The 15893-nt window shown below is 34.4% G+C and overlaps 1 protein-coding gene across 1 annotated transcript; it reads right to left on the reverse strand.

The window, feature by feature from the left end:
• Nucleotides 1-5063: 5063 nt before the first annotated feature.
• Nucleotides 5064-10410, reverse strand: LOC105784677 (uncharacterized). The gene is made up of 7 exons (XM_012610584.2): nt 9939-10410; nt 9378-9477; nt 8885-8950; nt 8108-8225; nt 7748-7830; nt 6987-7048; nt 5064-5483 (listed from the first exon to the last, which is right to left on the reverse strand). Exons 1-7 carry the CDS (start codon nt 10166-10168, stop codon nt 5372-5374), a joined length of 771 nt encoding a protein of 256 aa, XP_012466038.1. The 5' UTR covers nt 10169-10410; the 3' UTR covers nt 5064-5371.
• Between the last annotated feature and the right edge of the window lie 5483 nt (nt 10411-15893).

The following is a 15893-nucleotide window of genomic DNA, read 5'->3' on the forward strand; positions in this document are numbered from 1 at the left end:
AATGAATGATTTACTTACTAGATCTATTTCTGTTCTGAACTCGAATTTGGGACTTTACTGGTTCTAACCTAAATCTATTTGAACATATAGTTATTTCTTTATAAGATCATTAATTCATTTCTTCCGTTGACTGAATCACAGGTAACCCACAGATTTGATCGGGTCCGCGAATCGGGAACTCGGTCATACTATTTATCCACTATATCATTATTATTACCATTGACTCATTTACAGTAGTTTCAAGACATATGATGGTTAAGATACTAGTTTTTGTAGTACATGTTAGGTTTGTTAAACTCTAGTTTGCTTTAGAAAGACTTTTAACAAAGATTCAGAAGTATTGTTTTGTGGAAATTTTGATGTAACTCTTCGGACTTGGCCTTGTTGTCTAGGCCGAGTATGGGGTGTTACAAGGAAGAGGAGAAGTTGGTTGTCAGTCCTAAAGATCTCATTGTTGTCAACATTGACTATGATTTATGTCTTGTCGGTAAGTTTGTTAGAGAGAAGGTGATAAACTTTGCGGTTGTGGAAATGACTTTTTTGTGGTTGTGGTGTTCGATCAGAGGTGCTAGCATCAAGTTGATTGGCGATAAGTGGTTATATTTTGATTCAAGTTTTTCATGGGGTTGATCTAAAAAAGATTATTTCAGGGTCTATGGTCCTTTAACAATTGTCTTCTTTTGGTTTATAAGTTGGCTCAATGAGAGAATCCGGAAAATGTTAATTTTTTCTTTGCGGATTTTTGGGTTCAAGTCTATGATTTGCCACCCGATTTTGCTTTGTAAGCCTTGGACAAGAATCTCGATAATGTTATGGGTTATTTCTAAGATTATGATGCTAGTAGCATATTGAACGTGTTGAATAACTTCATGAGAATTTGTGTGCATCTAGAAACTCATTAGGCTCTTATGAGGAAAAAGAAATTAAGAAAACATGATTACCTTATTTTAAGGTCAGTTTTAGTTAGAAGCGACTTCCTCTTGTGTGTTATTTGTGTGGTATAATATGACACAATGACTAGTTGCCAAAGATTGCTCGACTCTTCGGAGGGGGAGCTAATCCAAGGTTGGTCGGAGGATATACGAGTGGAGGTCAAACATAGGAATCGAAAGCAATTTGTTTAGTGGAGGCGTGATTTAAGAAAGAATGAGAATTTTTGGGCGACATTTCAGGTGGGATTATATGATCAAGTGGGAGGGGGAGTAATTCACACATCCAAAATAGATGGCTTTCTTATCTAAAACAGCTAGCTCTCAATGTCAATGTTGGAGCTAATGATCAGGGCCAAGGGGCATCAAGTGGACTATCGAATGATGGGCCTTTTCCGGGTAAGAGTGTTTAACAATCCATTAAAGATTCTATTATGGATGTTGAAGAAAAAAAAGAAAAGAAAAAGTCTAGGGTCGATTCTAATGTTTCAGCCCAGCATGTTTCTTCAAATGATACAGCCCAGCTTACTACTATTTGGGGCAGCTCTTGCATTAATCAAACTACTGTATCGGTCGGTCTCTTAGAGGAGACCCATCGGAAGCCATGATTTGTATTGCTTGGAACTGCCGGGGACTGGGTAATCCCCGTGCGGTACTCACTGTCAGGGAGCTTGTTCATTCTAATAAACCCAGTATTTTGTTTTTATCTGAGACTTTAGTTCATTATAATAAAATTGAAGAATTGTGCTTTTCTTTACTTTTTGGTTATTGATTGTGTAGACCGTCTTGGTCGTAGTGGTGTACTTGCATTATTTTGGAATTCGACTTTTAATATTTCTATTTTCGGGTATTCTTAGAATCACATTGATGCTCTTGTTGAGTTAGACAATGGTTTTAAATAGAGGCTTACTAGTTTCTATGGTTTTCCGGAGTCGAGTAGGAAGCGTGGTTCTTGGGCTTTGCTAAGACATTTGGCGTCCCTTAATTCTCTTCCATGGATGTGCTTTGGGGATTTCAATAATCTTTTGTCAATTAATGATAAGAAAGGTGGTGCAGTTTACCTTACTGTTTGGCTCGATGGTTTTCGTGATTGTGTTTCAGACTGTAATCTTTTAGAGGTTCCTCTTTTACTTGGGAATGGGGTAGGGGAACCAGTTCTTTTGTCATGGAAAGGCTTAATAGGGCTTTTGTAAATGACGCGTGGGTTCAACGCTATCCATTCCATAAGCTTTATAGTCTTGTGTGTCCCACTTCGTATCACTCACCTATTAAATTAGTGGTGAAAGCTAGGTTTTCAACCCCAAGAGTTCAGCGCTTCAAGTTTGAGAAGTTTTGGCTTAGTGAAACTGGTTTTTTTGATGTCATTGCAGATGCTTGGTTTATGGTGTCGAATGGGTCTGTTTCTGCCAAGTTAAGTAATTGTGTTATTTCTCTTTCTTAATGGAGGTACAAGTTGGGAGGAAATTTCAGTTCTTGTATTAAGGTTGTTAAGGAGGAACTTTTGCGGTCATATTCTGTAGGGAATAATGATGATGAGGTTCTAAAGTTATGTTTTGACTTAAATATTTTGCTTGCTCAAGAGGTGTTTTAGAAACAGCGAGCTAAAGTTTTTCCATGCTTGGGTGAGTAAAAGAAAATGGTTAAATCATATTTCTATGCTTTATGATGATGTGGGTCAGCAATGTACTGATGAGGCAGGCATGCATTTCATTGTTCTTAGTTATTTTACTTCTCTTTTTTCGGTTTCGGCTAGCTTGCAGTTTGATGCTTTTTCTGATTTTGATTCTCGTGGTACGGACTCTGATAATAATGCTCTTCTTTCTCCTTTTACTACTGAGTAGTTTAAACCGGTGTTGTTTGAAATGCATCCAGATAAAGCTCTCGGGCCGACGGTATAAATGTTGCATTCTATCGGAAGTGCTAGCATATTATTGGTGAGGAGATTTTTACAGAGTGTTGTGAATGGCTGAATGTAGCTGCTTCCCCCCCTCCCCCCTTAGATTAATGATTCCATTATAGTTTTAATTCCGAAAAATCAGAAGCCGACATCTATGAAAGATTTGAGGTTGATTGCGCTTTGTAACATTGTTTATAAACTGGTGGTGAAGGTTCTTACGAATTGTCTGAAGATCTTGTTACCTCGATTCATTTCTCGGTCTTAATTTGCTTTTGTTCCAAGTCATCTCATTACTGATAATGTGACAGTTGCTTTTGAAACCATTCATCACATGAAGAATAAAGGGTGAGGTTTGATGGGGGAGATCGCTTTAAAAGTTGACATTAGTAAAGCCTATGACATGGTGGATTGGATCTTTCTTCATTATATTTTGGAAAGGCTGGGTTTCATTACAGATGAGTAGATTGGATGACGCTTTGTGTTCCCTCGGTCAACTATATCATTTTGTTTAATGGCACTGAGTTGGGACCAATTTCTCCCAAACGAGGCCTCTGTCAGGGTGATCCATTATCACCGTATCTTTTCATTCTGTGCACTGAGGGGCCAAGTTATTTGATGATGAACGCAGAGAGATGAGTGGATATTCATGGACTCTCTATTTTTACGGGAGTCCTACATTATCACATCTGCTTTTTACAGATGATAGTTTCTTCTTTTTTCGTGCTATGGAGACAGAAGCTGAGGTGGTGAAGGGGTCTTTGTTATGTTACAATGAAGCTTCTGGGTAGGCCATTAATTTCTTTGAGTCTGGAATTATGTTTAGTTCTAATACCAAGCAACAAGGCCGTTAGAGAATTTGCTCTATTCTTGGTGTTTCAATGCCTCTTAATCAGGGTCGTTATTTGGGACTTTCGTCACTTACTGGGCGTAAAAGAAAGCAAGTTTTTGCTTTCCTAAAGGAGCATTGAGCAAGTGTATCCACAGCTAGAAAAATAGTTTTCTCTCTAGTGCAAGTAAGGAAGTTGTGCTTAAAATGGTGGCTCAGGCGTAGTCTATAGTCAGAATGTGTTTTTACTACCTCATAATGCTTGTGATGACCTACTGAAGATGATGAGATCTTTTTGGTGGGGTTTTGATAATGATGGGCGGAAAATTCACTAGGCTTATTGGGATAGGTTTTGTGTTCCTAAACAATTTGGTAGATTGGGTTTTCACAACTCGAGAAGCAAGGTTGGCAATTCCTTTCAATGCCTGAGTCTCTTTCTAGTAGAATTTACAAAGCTAGATATTTCCTAAATTGTGGGTTTCTTGATGAGTTGGAAGGTAATTCTCCTCCTTTCATTTGGAAAAGTATTCATAAGGCTATTAAGGTGCTTTCTAAAGGGGTTAGATGCAGAGTTGGTGATGCAAGGGCGATTGAGGTGCACAATGATTCGTGGATTAGTGACAATGATAATTTTTTATTTATTAATTCTACTTCAATTGAGGGTTGTGAACATCTGGAAGTCAATGGTTTAATCCACTCTAACAGTGGTGCATTGGATACAGATATGGTTGAAGGACTCCTTACCCCATAAGATGCTGACTGTGTGCTTCGTATGCTGATCAGTTGGTCTACGGGGGTTGATCGGTTAGTTTGGCATTTCTCCCCAGATGGTCATTATACGGTGAAATTTTCTTATAAAGTCGCTTTGGGTATATTCACAACTTATGATGATTTTTTTGCCGATGGTCCTTGGAAAGCGTTGTGGAATGAAGTGTTGCCAGCTAAAATAAAGGTTTATCTTTGGCGTTGTTTGTGTGGGTTTTTCCGTGCAATAGTAAGTTTTTTCATCGTGGAATCCAAGTCGATTCTCTCTGCTTTAGGTGTCAACAGTCAGAAAAGGACATTGATCGTGTTCTTTTTTGTTGTTCACATGCCAAAGTTGTTTGGGATTTGCTAGATGTTGAGTCCCAATCTGCTTTTAGAATGATGCCGGAATCTGTTGTGTATCAGGCGAGGTCGTTCCTGCAAGGTTGGTTGGTAGCTCAAAAATGTGCATGAGTCAGCCGATTTTTAGAACACTAGTTGAGGGTGGTGATGATCACTGTTGCTGTCCGCCAGCAAGTAAACTAAAAAATGCAACTTTGATGTCGCTATTTTAAATAACTACTAATTGTACCTCGTATCATTTCCAGCTGAGTCTTTTTCTATCCGTAGGATCGCTAACAATAATCCATAACTGCGGCTACTAGTATAGGCAAGCAACTAAAACATCTTATCTCTTCGCATTGAAATGCAACTACGGTCAACATTTGTTCAATGATTATACAGACAGTTTCCTTCTACAAAACTAAATATTCACAAGCTACATCAACTATTATAGTTCTTACAATTTAATCATGAAGAAATGAAATTTGTCACATTCTAATTTATAAAGAAATAACACGCATCAAAAACATTACTTCATCTCAACTGACTTAAACCCGAATGTATTTCAGAAGCTCGGTGTTGAGTATCCTAGCTCAAGACAAATGGTCAGAAGTATCATCAGTAAGCCCTGGGTCATGATTTCATTGCATTGGACGACTGAGGAAGGATGTTGTTGGCCAGTTCTTCATTTACCTTGACAGGAAGTGGAGGCATTTGTTTCATCACCTCGGGCTGGTCATTCAAGCTGCAGATGACTCGTCCATGTTAATTAATGTACAGAAGACATATCGTGTAAATTGCTATATATTTTCGGATGCAATGTGCTATAATAATCCTGATGTGAAGAACAAGTTCACAGACAACTGATGAAATTTCCCAATTCTTGACACCTTAGCTAACGAAATTTCCTACTAATCAAACGAAACAATTTCGCGTATCTTTATACACGATAGCATGCAATAATAATGAATACCTCCAAATTCACTAAAGCTTTTCTTTTTTTTTCTATGTTACCCGGACTCTTCAGTTTCTCTAGAGCACCCATGTATGGCAAATACTTAAACACAAGAATAATGGTATGATCATCCACACATGGAAAAACTTAGAAAAAATGAGCATACCCAGACTCGTATCCATATCTAAGGTACCCCAAATCTGAGTATCTCTTTATGCAAGGGATATGCATAACATCAACATTGAGGGAAATAAAATTTTCATTTCAGATTAGTCTCTTGCACAAAGCAGACCAAGATGAAATTATATGCTTCAAGGATTTCTCTTATATTTCCCTTGAATTGAGCCAATCGAAACAATTGCCACCCCAAGGCAATAGCTCACACAATTTTTATTAGATCTAGCAAGTCCCCCCAAGCATTTGATTTCTGGTAGCCCTTGAACAAAGGATCTTAATGACAATGACACATGCATCTAGACATCAAAGCCGAGGGACACCCAAGTATTTGAGTTGTTAATCAATTTTACTTTCAGAATCTTCACATAAATCTGAATATTTTCATACATCAGTGGTTGTCAATTTTATTCAGCAAAGACGTAACAGAGTTGAGGGCAATCATCATAACTTCATATTAGACAAGCCAAATCTATCTTGCAACAAGACCAGGTGATTTATAGGAAAAGGCTATTAATCAAAGGGTTAAGATTCATAAAGCTTAGTTAATCTGACAGTTAAGCTACAAAGGAGGAAAGTGGTTATGAAATTGAAACATTTGATTAACAAAGTTATCATCCTCACTCCATTCCATCCTTCATACCAAGCAAGCCTTAGTGGCGGGTAAATTTTATGGTATAATGATGGAGCACAATGAAAAGTACTGCAGAATTGCTACCAGAAAATGGTTCAGGAGCTAAAACTACCAACTACACCCTCGACAGAACTTTTTCACATCATTTGCTTTGGATTGGCCAGTTGTAGGATCATTTGTCTTCCTTGTTTTCACACGGGCAAATTTAGAAATTTTTTAGGAGAGGCCAAATTTTAAGATGTCAAACCATAATTTTATTATTTATTAATTTATAATTTCATCATTTTTAAGGGGCTAAAAATAATTTTTTTCATTTTTGGGAGGCCAAAGTCCCTCCCTGCCCCCCTAAATACGCCCCTGTTTTCACTTCTCCAACTTTAACATGATCTTTAGTTTTCTATTACAAACTTGCAATCATGCAATAAATATGCAACTATATCTAATTTGGACGACACGTAACAGAGAGCATAGAGGAAATAACATACTCATTCAAGATTGTGAGGATATTGTCCCGTGCTTTGCATAAGAGATTAATATTATCATGTATCTGCATGAAAAAAAGAATAATAACAATCAATAAAGAAAGAATATGAAGATACTAGGGAAACAGCGGCTTCCAAACCTACAACAGTATGATAATAAGGCCAACCAAACAGATGGTTGTAATCATCAAATAACCTTCATTTTTCATACAGAACCTTTAGACAGTAAACTGTCATCAACTTATTAGGTGGCAAAAAAATAACAGATAATATTAAATATTGAAGAATCTGAGTAATAAATGAAATTGAAAAGTGATGTCTAATAATGGGACAGCTGTCTTTGCATGCATGAGAATGGCATACAAAGTATTAGTTACATCTACAGAATCAGAGTGTTGGTGCCTTCTGATAAAATTGAATTTTTTTTGGTTCACTATTTGAGTTTTCATTCTTTTTTTATTCCAATTTTTAACACGTTGCTACTTTCACTCAAACCACCAAAGACCTGATACAAACAGGTCCAGTGGGAAAAAATTATACTTAGAATAATAGAAAGATATCAACTCCTATGAATACAACTTGACAACGCATAAACCTTGAGAGTTGAAAGAGAAAGATGGCCACTTAAAGCAAAATGAAGCAGCAGCAGCAGCAGCAGCATTAATGAATGCAAAATTAGAAAGTAACAGATCAGAAGAAAGTCAGAGCAGATGTACACAGGTATACAATTATGAAGGAAATTGTATTCAAATCAAATATTTCACCTGGAAAGATGAAAAATTTGCAGATATTTGATTAAACATTTGAGCAGTTTGTTCCAGTAGGTCTCCTGTCACACCACCGATAGCTGAAAGGACATGATTCAAATTATAAAAGCGTATAGAGAGCAAGATGACCATATTGACATCTTAAATAAAGTTCCCTCTAATCTATCCTATCCTCTTTCCGTTTTCCATACTTCCATTGGCCAATTTTAGACACGTCCTAAGATTTATGATCTACATGGTCACTGACCCTTGTCAGCTCCAAATAAACCTGTGTACTAGTCAAGTTCTAAGCTTGATAAAATTTGATATATTCTAAAAATAAGCATTGTCCATAGGGATAAAAAGTTCAGCTCAAACCTTTGTATGGGATGCCATCATCATTGTCCATAGGGATCACCGGTGGAGCATATGAAGGACCATTAGGCCTAGTTGGTAGATGAGATGTAGACTTTGCAGAAGAGTCTGTACCCTTTTCCTGTAAACAATGTCCTTATCAACTTGAGTTTTCAGGAGATGAAGCAACCTACCTAAATAAAGAACTAAGATGCAAATAGAAGAACTGCCTAACTAAGAGGGCTGAGGAAGCTTTTAAAGAGAAGGTGAAGTCCCTTCACCCACCTGAGCTTAAACAACAACGGGCATAATTCAACTTTCAACCACATCTAATTATGCCTGAGACATGCTTGATAAATCTTTTAGTTAATTAAACATACACCTGAGATATAATGGGAATTTCCATTTATGTAACCTTGATTTTTTTATCTAGTTGCCCTCCAGCTTGAGGTATCTTTTATGGCAGACCTTATTCAAGAATTTTAATATGCATGTTTAATGGAGAATGATGAGAGTACAACAACCACAGAAATGAATGGTAGACGCTAGACATATATTCATTTCAAGCAACAGTCAAGTCAAGAATGCTTAAACATGGCATCATCGGTCATAGGTAAAAACTGTGACCATAGTAAAAACTACTGACGCTAACACACAGGCTAGGCAACTTCATTTAGGAAACAATCATGGGAACTGAATTTTCTTCAGAAAACATGCTTCAAGGATCCAATTTAGAAACATAAAGCATGGGAGACAAGCATTGCATCAATTGTACTAGCATAAAAACTTTAAAAAGCATACCCTTCTGTCTTTATTTTTCCTTGCTGTATTATGATCATCTTTCCTTCGTTTGCCATTTTCCTTTTTCTGCAAACAGATTCAAATAAGTTATGATTCAAATAGACTGCACAATTACACGCATGTTTACTTGTACCAAGTGAAAAACACAAGAAAATCTATTACAACAGCACATTAAGCTGTAAACTATTCCACCATAAAAATTATCATTTAAAGCGACAGATGCTAAAATGAAGCAAAATTTAGTAAACAAATGCAATTCTTGGACAAAGAGTTTTTAGACCAAAGCTATCAAGGTTCAGGTATAATGAAATGTTTGATCCAAAATAGTCAATTTATCGAAGTTATAACCATATAAACTGCTTTGAAGGAGAACAAGTTAAGAAGTTATGCATATCATGAATTCTTTCAAGCTGTTTTCACCCAAAGAATAAATAATTTAATTAATAATGGTGTCAAAATTCCAATAACATAAACTTCGAAATGACCAACTTACAGTCATCCATCTACAACGCAGTGCCACATCCCGAACGGTTTTGTCTTTCAACTGCATTGCGATCTTAGCATATCGAACGATGGTTGAATCAGAGGCATACCTGCAAACGCAATATTATTAGTACATATTTGAAATACATAACTTGTGTTCTCAACGGAATTTAGCATTCATCAAGGGAAACTAATACATAAATAGATACAACGAGATACAACTGAGAAACACAGAAATAAAGAGATAAAAAAAAAACATTATCACTTCAGTTTCCTTAAACTTAAACAAATAATAAGGCTGCAAATGCGTACTCAGTGGAACTAAAAAGGTTCTCATGTCAACAAAGACAGTAATTCACTTTACATAATAAAAGTTGAAAATTGACATCAAGAATCTGCTATTGATGTCTTAACCAACCTGAACTAACTTTTTTCTTATCCTAAAAGATGTGAAGATAAGATAAATAATATTTCCGAATTAAAAAAGAGAGAGAGAGTTGGAAATAGAAAAAACGGTGAGTACAAGTTGCAGAAATGAAAATTGAAGTGAGAAAAGTGGAAAGGGAGTTACTTAGCGAGCAAATCTTCGAGCATCGATTGTTCATCAGACGTCCAGTCGACGGAGATGCCAGGGTTGTGCCTCAACGCAGACTTAGTATCAGCAGAGACGGCGGCGGAGGTATTGCCCCCGCTGCTGTTGGAATTAACGGAAACGCCATTGGCTGGTGGAGGAGGAGCCGTCACCTTCTGGCTCGACGAAGCTTCCTGATTATTCCCCGTCGGATTAGCACTCGCAGCCATTACAAAAGTAAAAAGCTACTAGCTCTTGTTTGTTTGTTTCGAAATCTAACGTTGGAATTGCGGAATTGAAATCTTATTTATTTCTGAAGCAAATTACGAAATTAAAAGTATGTAGAAAATATAATTAGAGAGGAGGAAGGCGAGAAGGGATGAATTCTTGCAAAAGGGATAGACATGGAAATGGAGAGCCGTCTTTCGATTGCCAGACTAAGAAAGCGAATCTTTTTTTTATTAATTTTTGCCTTTTTCTCTTTTTCTTTTTGGGGAAAAGAAAAACAATTTGCCTTTTTTTTTCTTTTTTTCTTTTTCACTTTTCCTGAGTGAGTGACATAAAATTTCTTTTATTTTTCCAAAACTTGTTTAAGATGCTTCTTTTGATACTTTAGGCAAAAGGCTTACTTACCCAACGGCAATTATTTTTTACCATATAAAACAGACACTCCTGACAAATATCTGAACTGTTCAAATTTATATTAGATATTGCAATAAAAATAAAAATAATTGAAATTTTTAAGGTAAAAATTAAATTATTGTAAAATAAATAATTTATTCATATAATTTTTTGGTAATATGAAACATATTTGTGTCGCTTAAACGAAAATGATTTTTGGAAATTGATTATATTTTAAAAAATCAATATATGTTAGTGTTTGAATGATTTCATATAAAATATTTTTGATATTTGAATATTTAAAAAAAACTTTTTGGAAACTTTTTTTGTAATAAAAGACATTTATGTCATATAAGCATTTTCTAAACAATCTAAATTTATTTTATAATAAGATGAAGTTTTATAATAAATAATATTTTATATAGACTTAATAATAATACATGCTTAACTAAAATTTAATTTGAAGTTATATATTATATGTATAAGAGTAGAATAATGAGATATTAGAGTTGGAAGGGATAAATGAAACTAAACAAGATTTAAACAAATATTATATTTATATTATTAAAATATTCATATTTAATATTACAAAACATTTATTACTAAATATTTACAAATTTCAATATATATTTATTAATGTTAACGTTTATTATTAAAATAAAATTTTAATATTAAATAATTTATTAAAATAATTAAGAATATTAATGATTTATTATATGATTAAATATAAATATGTAGGTATAATAATATTGAAAATTATAATATTTGATATTAATTTTTAATATTTTTAGAAAGTAAGACATTGTTATTAATAATATTTGGCTTTAGTATAAAATCAAGTTACTCATGATAGGCTCTTTTACGAAAAATGACATAACATTTTTCGAAAGATGAAATCATTTGAAAGAAATGTTAATTTTTCATTGACCACTAATTCATTTTCTATGCTATTTTCCTTAAAACAAATACCCAAAAGTTATTTCCTGTAAAACAAATACACTCGTAATTTCATTTCCCATTCAAATATCAAAAAGAGACGTTGAACATACAAAGGTTAAAGATTTTAAGCATCAAAATCAGACTGCATTGGCAGAACAAACTGGTTGGGATTGGCTGAATGAACTAGTTTAGTTGAGTAGAAAATTGATAATGTAATCGATGTAGCCAATACCAAAAAAAAAAATTGTAGAAAACCCATTGAACCACTAAAAATTCGGTCGAATCAAGTAAACCAAGTTAAAGCTAATTCAAATATTTAGCTTTGATGTTATAATTTATAAATGAATGTTTATGTTTCTATTATTATTTATTTGTGTTTATTTATTTATTTATTTTTATGAATTTTCTAAAAATTATTTTATAATTAAATTGTGAATTAATATCTAACTAATTTGACCACCTATCTAATTCTTACATGTCCAACATGAGCAATGAATAATCAATCAGGCATAACAACAATACCAGCAAATCAAATTGAATTAAAACCCAAAAAATTATGCATAAAAAAACCAAAAAGAAAGGTCTAAACCCCTTCAAGTAGTAAAAAGGTTTATTAAGTATGCAACAACAACTTCTACATAGGTAGAGAACGGTTGTTCAAGTATTTCATGATCATTAATCTGCAATTTAAGTTTTAAGTCATGCTAATGCAAAGCTCAATCATTAGCTTCTACTGATATGTTAATAGTGCCTAGTGTTGGTATTGCAAAAATATGGTCATTGAAATTTGACTGTTACAATATGATCGTTGGAATCTGTCCATTGCAATATGGCTATTGGAATCCAACTGTTGCAATATATGAACATTGGAATCTAACCGTTCTAATATGGCCGTTAAATTTTTGGATCACTTTGCTCCTTTAAGAATCCTATAAATAGGAGGTCATTTCTCCTCATTTTTTACAAGCAACAAAATGAGAGTTTCTCTCATTCTTCTCGATTCTCTCATCTTTCTTTTCTTTAAAACTTTGGTATTTTACTAAAATTACATTAGAGAAAATTCTATCTAGGATATTGGATTTTAAGCAGGACCATCTGTGACCCCTTTAACCTTTCCTAGGAATTGAATCTAGTGTGATTTTTCTGTCCAAGTTTTTTCGACCAGCTTTAAAGCTTTATTTTTTTATCTTATTTCTCGATTCCTTAGAAAAGAGCAATACCAATTATGTTCCACCTTCCTTATTCAGATGTATGAATATTGAACTTCTGTGTTAACCTTGGGGGGCAACGTCCACTACACAATTACACCGACCAAGGTGAATTTGCTTCTAAGGCGGCGGTTCTTCCACAACATAGTGATTGATAGCAAGATAAATTCGTATTTTTAATATATTTATTCTTGGCTAATTATCGGATAAAATGCTATTAAATTTGGATTTTTCTTATCATGAATAAAGTTGGTGTGCTGAATTCAAGCTCTTACAAAAAGGGGCTAAATTGGAGCAAAAAGCAAAGAGGAGGGCTTAATTGAAAGATTGAAGATTTAAAGATGACTGGATAAAGATTGAAGGGTTGAAGATTTTTTTAAAGTGGTTGGATAAAGATTGAAGGATTTTTTATATTGTTACAACTCTGTGATTAGTTTAAATTTAATCTCTAGTTTAAATTTGATTTTTAAATTTTGAATTATTTAGTGATAATATTTAGAATTATTTAGTGATAATATTTAGGATTATGTAGTGATAATATTTAAGAAAAATCGAGTTAAATTTTAGTACAAAAAGTGTGTATAAATACCTAGTGACTACAGTCAATTGAACACACACTTTGCTTTAGCACTTAATAAATTCTTTTTTTTTCTCCCCTCCTATGTCATTTACAATATGCTAATTCTATTCTGTTTCATTTTTTTTTACATTCAACCTTCTTTTGGTTTAATTTCCTTCCAAGGCTCTTCCCCTTTCCATTCCCCACAATTCCACAAATTTATTTTCAAAGCATGATTTCCTCCATGATTAACTAAACCCCTATTTAGCTTTAGCCTGAAAATTACTCCAACAAAACAATCGTGAGATACGAACCCGCTCAAAAAAACCTCTCAATGCAATATTTTCTATCTCTCTGGTATATGGGATAGTACAAATTTGTCCCTTAAAGTTGATTCAGCTTCGATTCAAAGAGTGCATGTTGGGTTGGAGTTGTTTGGCGTGCAATTGGGAAGACGAATCGACCGTGTTGTGTTCGAATTTTTGCGAACAAATTGGCGTGTCTAGGTGGAAAAAGCCAGTTGAACTTTGTCCGAGGCTAAGGCTAAGCTTAAAAAAAATATTTCATTTGTCCATTTATTTTATTTTCTTAAATTTATTTTTGCATTTTTGAATCTATTTCTATTTTATTTTTTGTATTTCATTATTTTATTATCTTAATCAATTTAAACCCCCTATTTTTATTTTTATTTTCAACATTTCTACGCACAGGTCGTGGGCACGACTCTGACCGCGACAACGATTCTGGTCACGAAAAAAAGGCGAAATTAGATAGCCAGTCCCTGTGAATTCGACCCCACTGCTCTATACTTCTAATTCCTGTTATTTTGTCGTAGGAATTTATATTTGGTGGTTTCGATGCCCATCAATGATTATTTCTTTTATTTATGCTTGGTTTATTTTCCAGTCAGTGCTAATGATTTTGTTTTGTAGTCGTATTTTTCCAACAATATAGAAGCAAATTTGCTACTGTTTAAACATGAGAATCATTTACGTTTCCCACTGCTGGAACCAATGAAGGTTCCTATAGGCAACAAGCTAAAGTGTACACTTAATGATAGTTGGAGCAAATGAAGTCTCCTATTGAGGCAATCAATTTGAGGGCATCTGAGTAGTGCAAGAGTATGTCTAAGTAGCGTTAGAGAGGTTGAAAGCTCCATTTGTGTTGGCCAGTAGGCTATTGCAATCAAGATGGGCTTGGAAGGCCTAGCGATATTGAGCCGAGATGGGTCGAAGGACGTTTCAATTTGAGTTGGTTGGAGTGGATCGTTGGATCCTTTGTTTGGGATAGGGCTTACGATGCCCTTATCCATGATAAACTACTAATATAAGAGATTTGTGGATCTAGTTTAAGCATCACTGAGTTTTTAACCAAAGTAGACAGGAGGATTATCGAGTTTGAGAGCTTGAACAATAGAACTAGTGGGGGATGTCTTGTTTAGGCAACCTATGAGATTGTGCGAAGAAAGGAGCGGCGTGCTAGATTTTATGTGAATGAGCATTAAAGTCCAAAATTGAGATTAAGATTGACCTAGTTCAGTGGTTGACCGCCTCTCTCCGTCCTCCTAAACGAAGAGAGAAATATCAGTACCCTGGGAGCTAGAATAAAATATCTCAGCTTACTACTAGTGTGACAGGTTAATTGTAATATTTGTAGTGTTTCAATAGAACACTGGAGTATTCTAAAGATCGAACCTAAGAGAATCGGGGATTGAATAATTTCTAAATAACGAGCATGCGAAATAAAGAGTCTAACCAACTAATCGCAGAAAATTATACTATGGCAAACCATAGAATAAAGGGGAATTAAACTAATCTACGATATAGCTAGCAAGGACTAAATTGTAAAACGTGTAAAATTATGAAATTAACAATTAATTAACAAACGATGGTTGATTGGTCTCGATGTGGTTTTTAAACTAGAGGTCCAAATCGCTTAAATTCCTAAAATGACTTCATTTTACCTCTCGGTCTTAATTTTACCAAGTTAGACAAATTAATTTGGATTATCTCTCGATCTCATCGATTAACCTGGAACTAATGAATTGGTTCCCAACAAGATCTCCTTTCAATCTCACTTGCCTAAATATTCCCTTAGGATCGTCAATCCTAAGTTTTTAGGTTCATTCAAATTAGTCCAATTTATTACGATTTGGTCCATCATCCAAAAATCTACTCACCACATCTCCATCAACTAACCCCCTTTAAAGCTTAGTTACTTATACTAAAAATAAAGTTAATGAATATGAAAATGAAACGCCTGGAAGTCATTAAAGAAAAGCTTAAGAAAAATATAAAATTTTGGATTTTTATGCAATAAAACTTAAAGGACATGTAAAAAGAAGCATACAACAAGAAAAATTAAAGCAAGAAATATAAAAGGAACAAGCTTTAATAGATTTAAAGTAAAGGAAACTGAAATACAATAAACTAAAGCTTAAAATGTCATTACAAGTAAGGTACAAAAATTGAAAGTGCAAATAAACCTAAGCTACAGTGTTAACTAACTACAAGAACACTAAGAACAAGAAGAAAGTGTAGTAAAATAAACTCTAAATGTAACACCCTCACCCGACCTGATTGCCTAATCCGGGTATGGAGTGCCAAAACTGGAGTGGATTGGTCCTTG

This window comes from Gossypium raimondii, chromosome 7 (assembly GCF_025698545.1).
Source record: "Gossypium raimondii isolate GPD5lz chromosome 7, ASM2569854v1, whole genome shotgun sequence".
Classification (NCBI taxonomy): Eukaryota; Viridiplantae; Streptophyta; class Magnoliopsida; order Malvales; family Malvaceae; genus Gossypium; species Gossypium raimondii.

What these genes read in the sequence shown, in the direction of transcription:
- LOC105784677 (XM_012610584.2), bottom strand. Translation starts at nt 10,168, where the DNA reads ATGGCTGCGAGTGCTAATCCGACGGGGAATAATCAGGAAGCTTCGTCG. An exon ending in TGATGGCATCCCATACAAAG is followed by an intron (nt 7,831 to 8,107) that starts GTTTGAGCTGAA and finishes ATGTCCTTTCAG; the next exon opens with CTATCGGTGGTGTGACAGGA. An exon ending in CAAATTTTTCATCTTTCCAG is followed by an intron (nt 7,049 to 7,747) that starts GTGAAATATTTG and finishes TTTTTCATGCAG; the next exon opens with ATACATGATAATATTAATCT.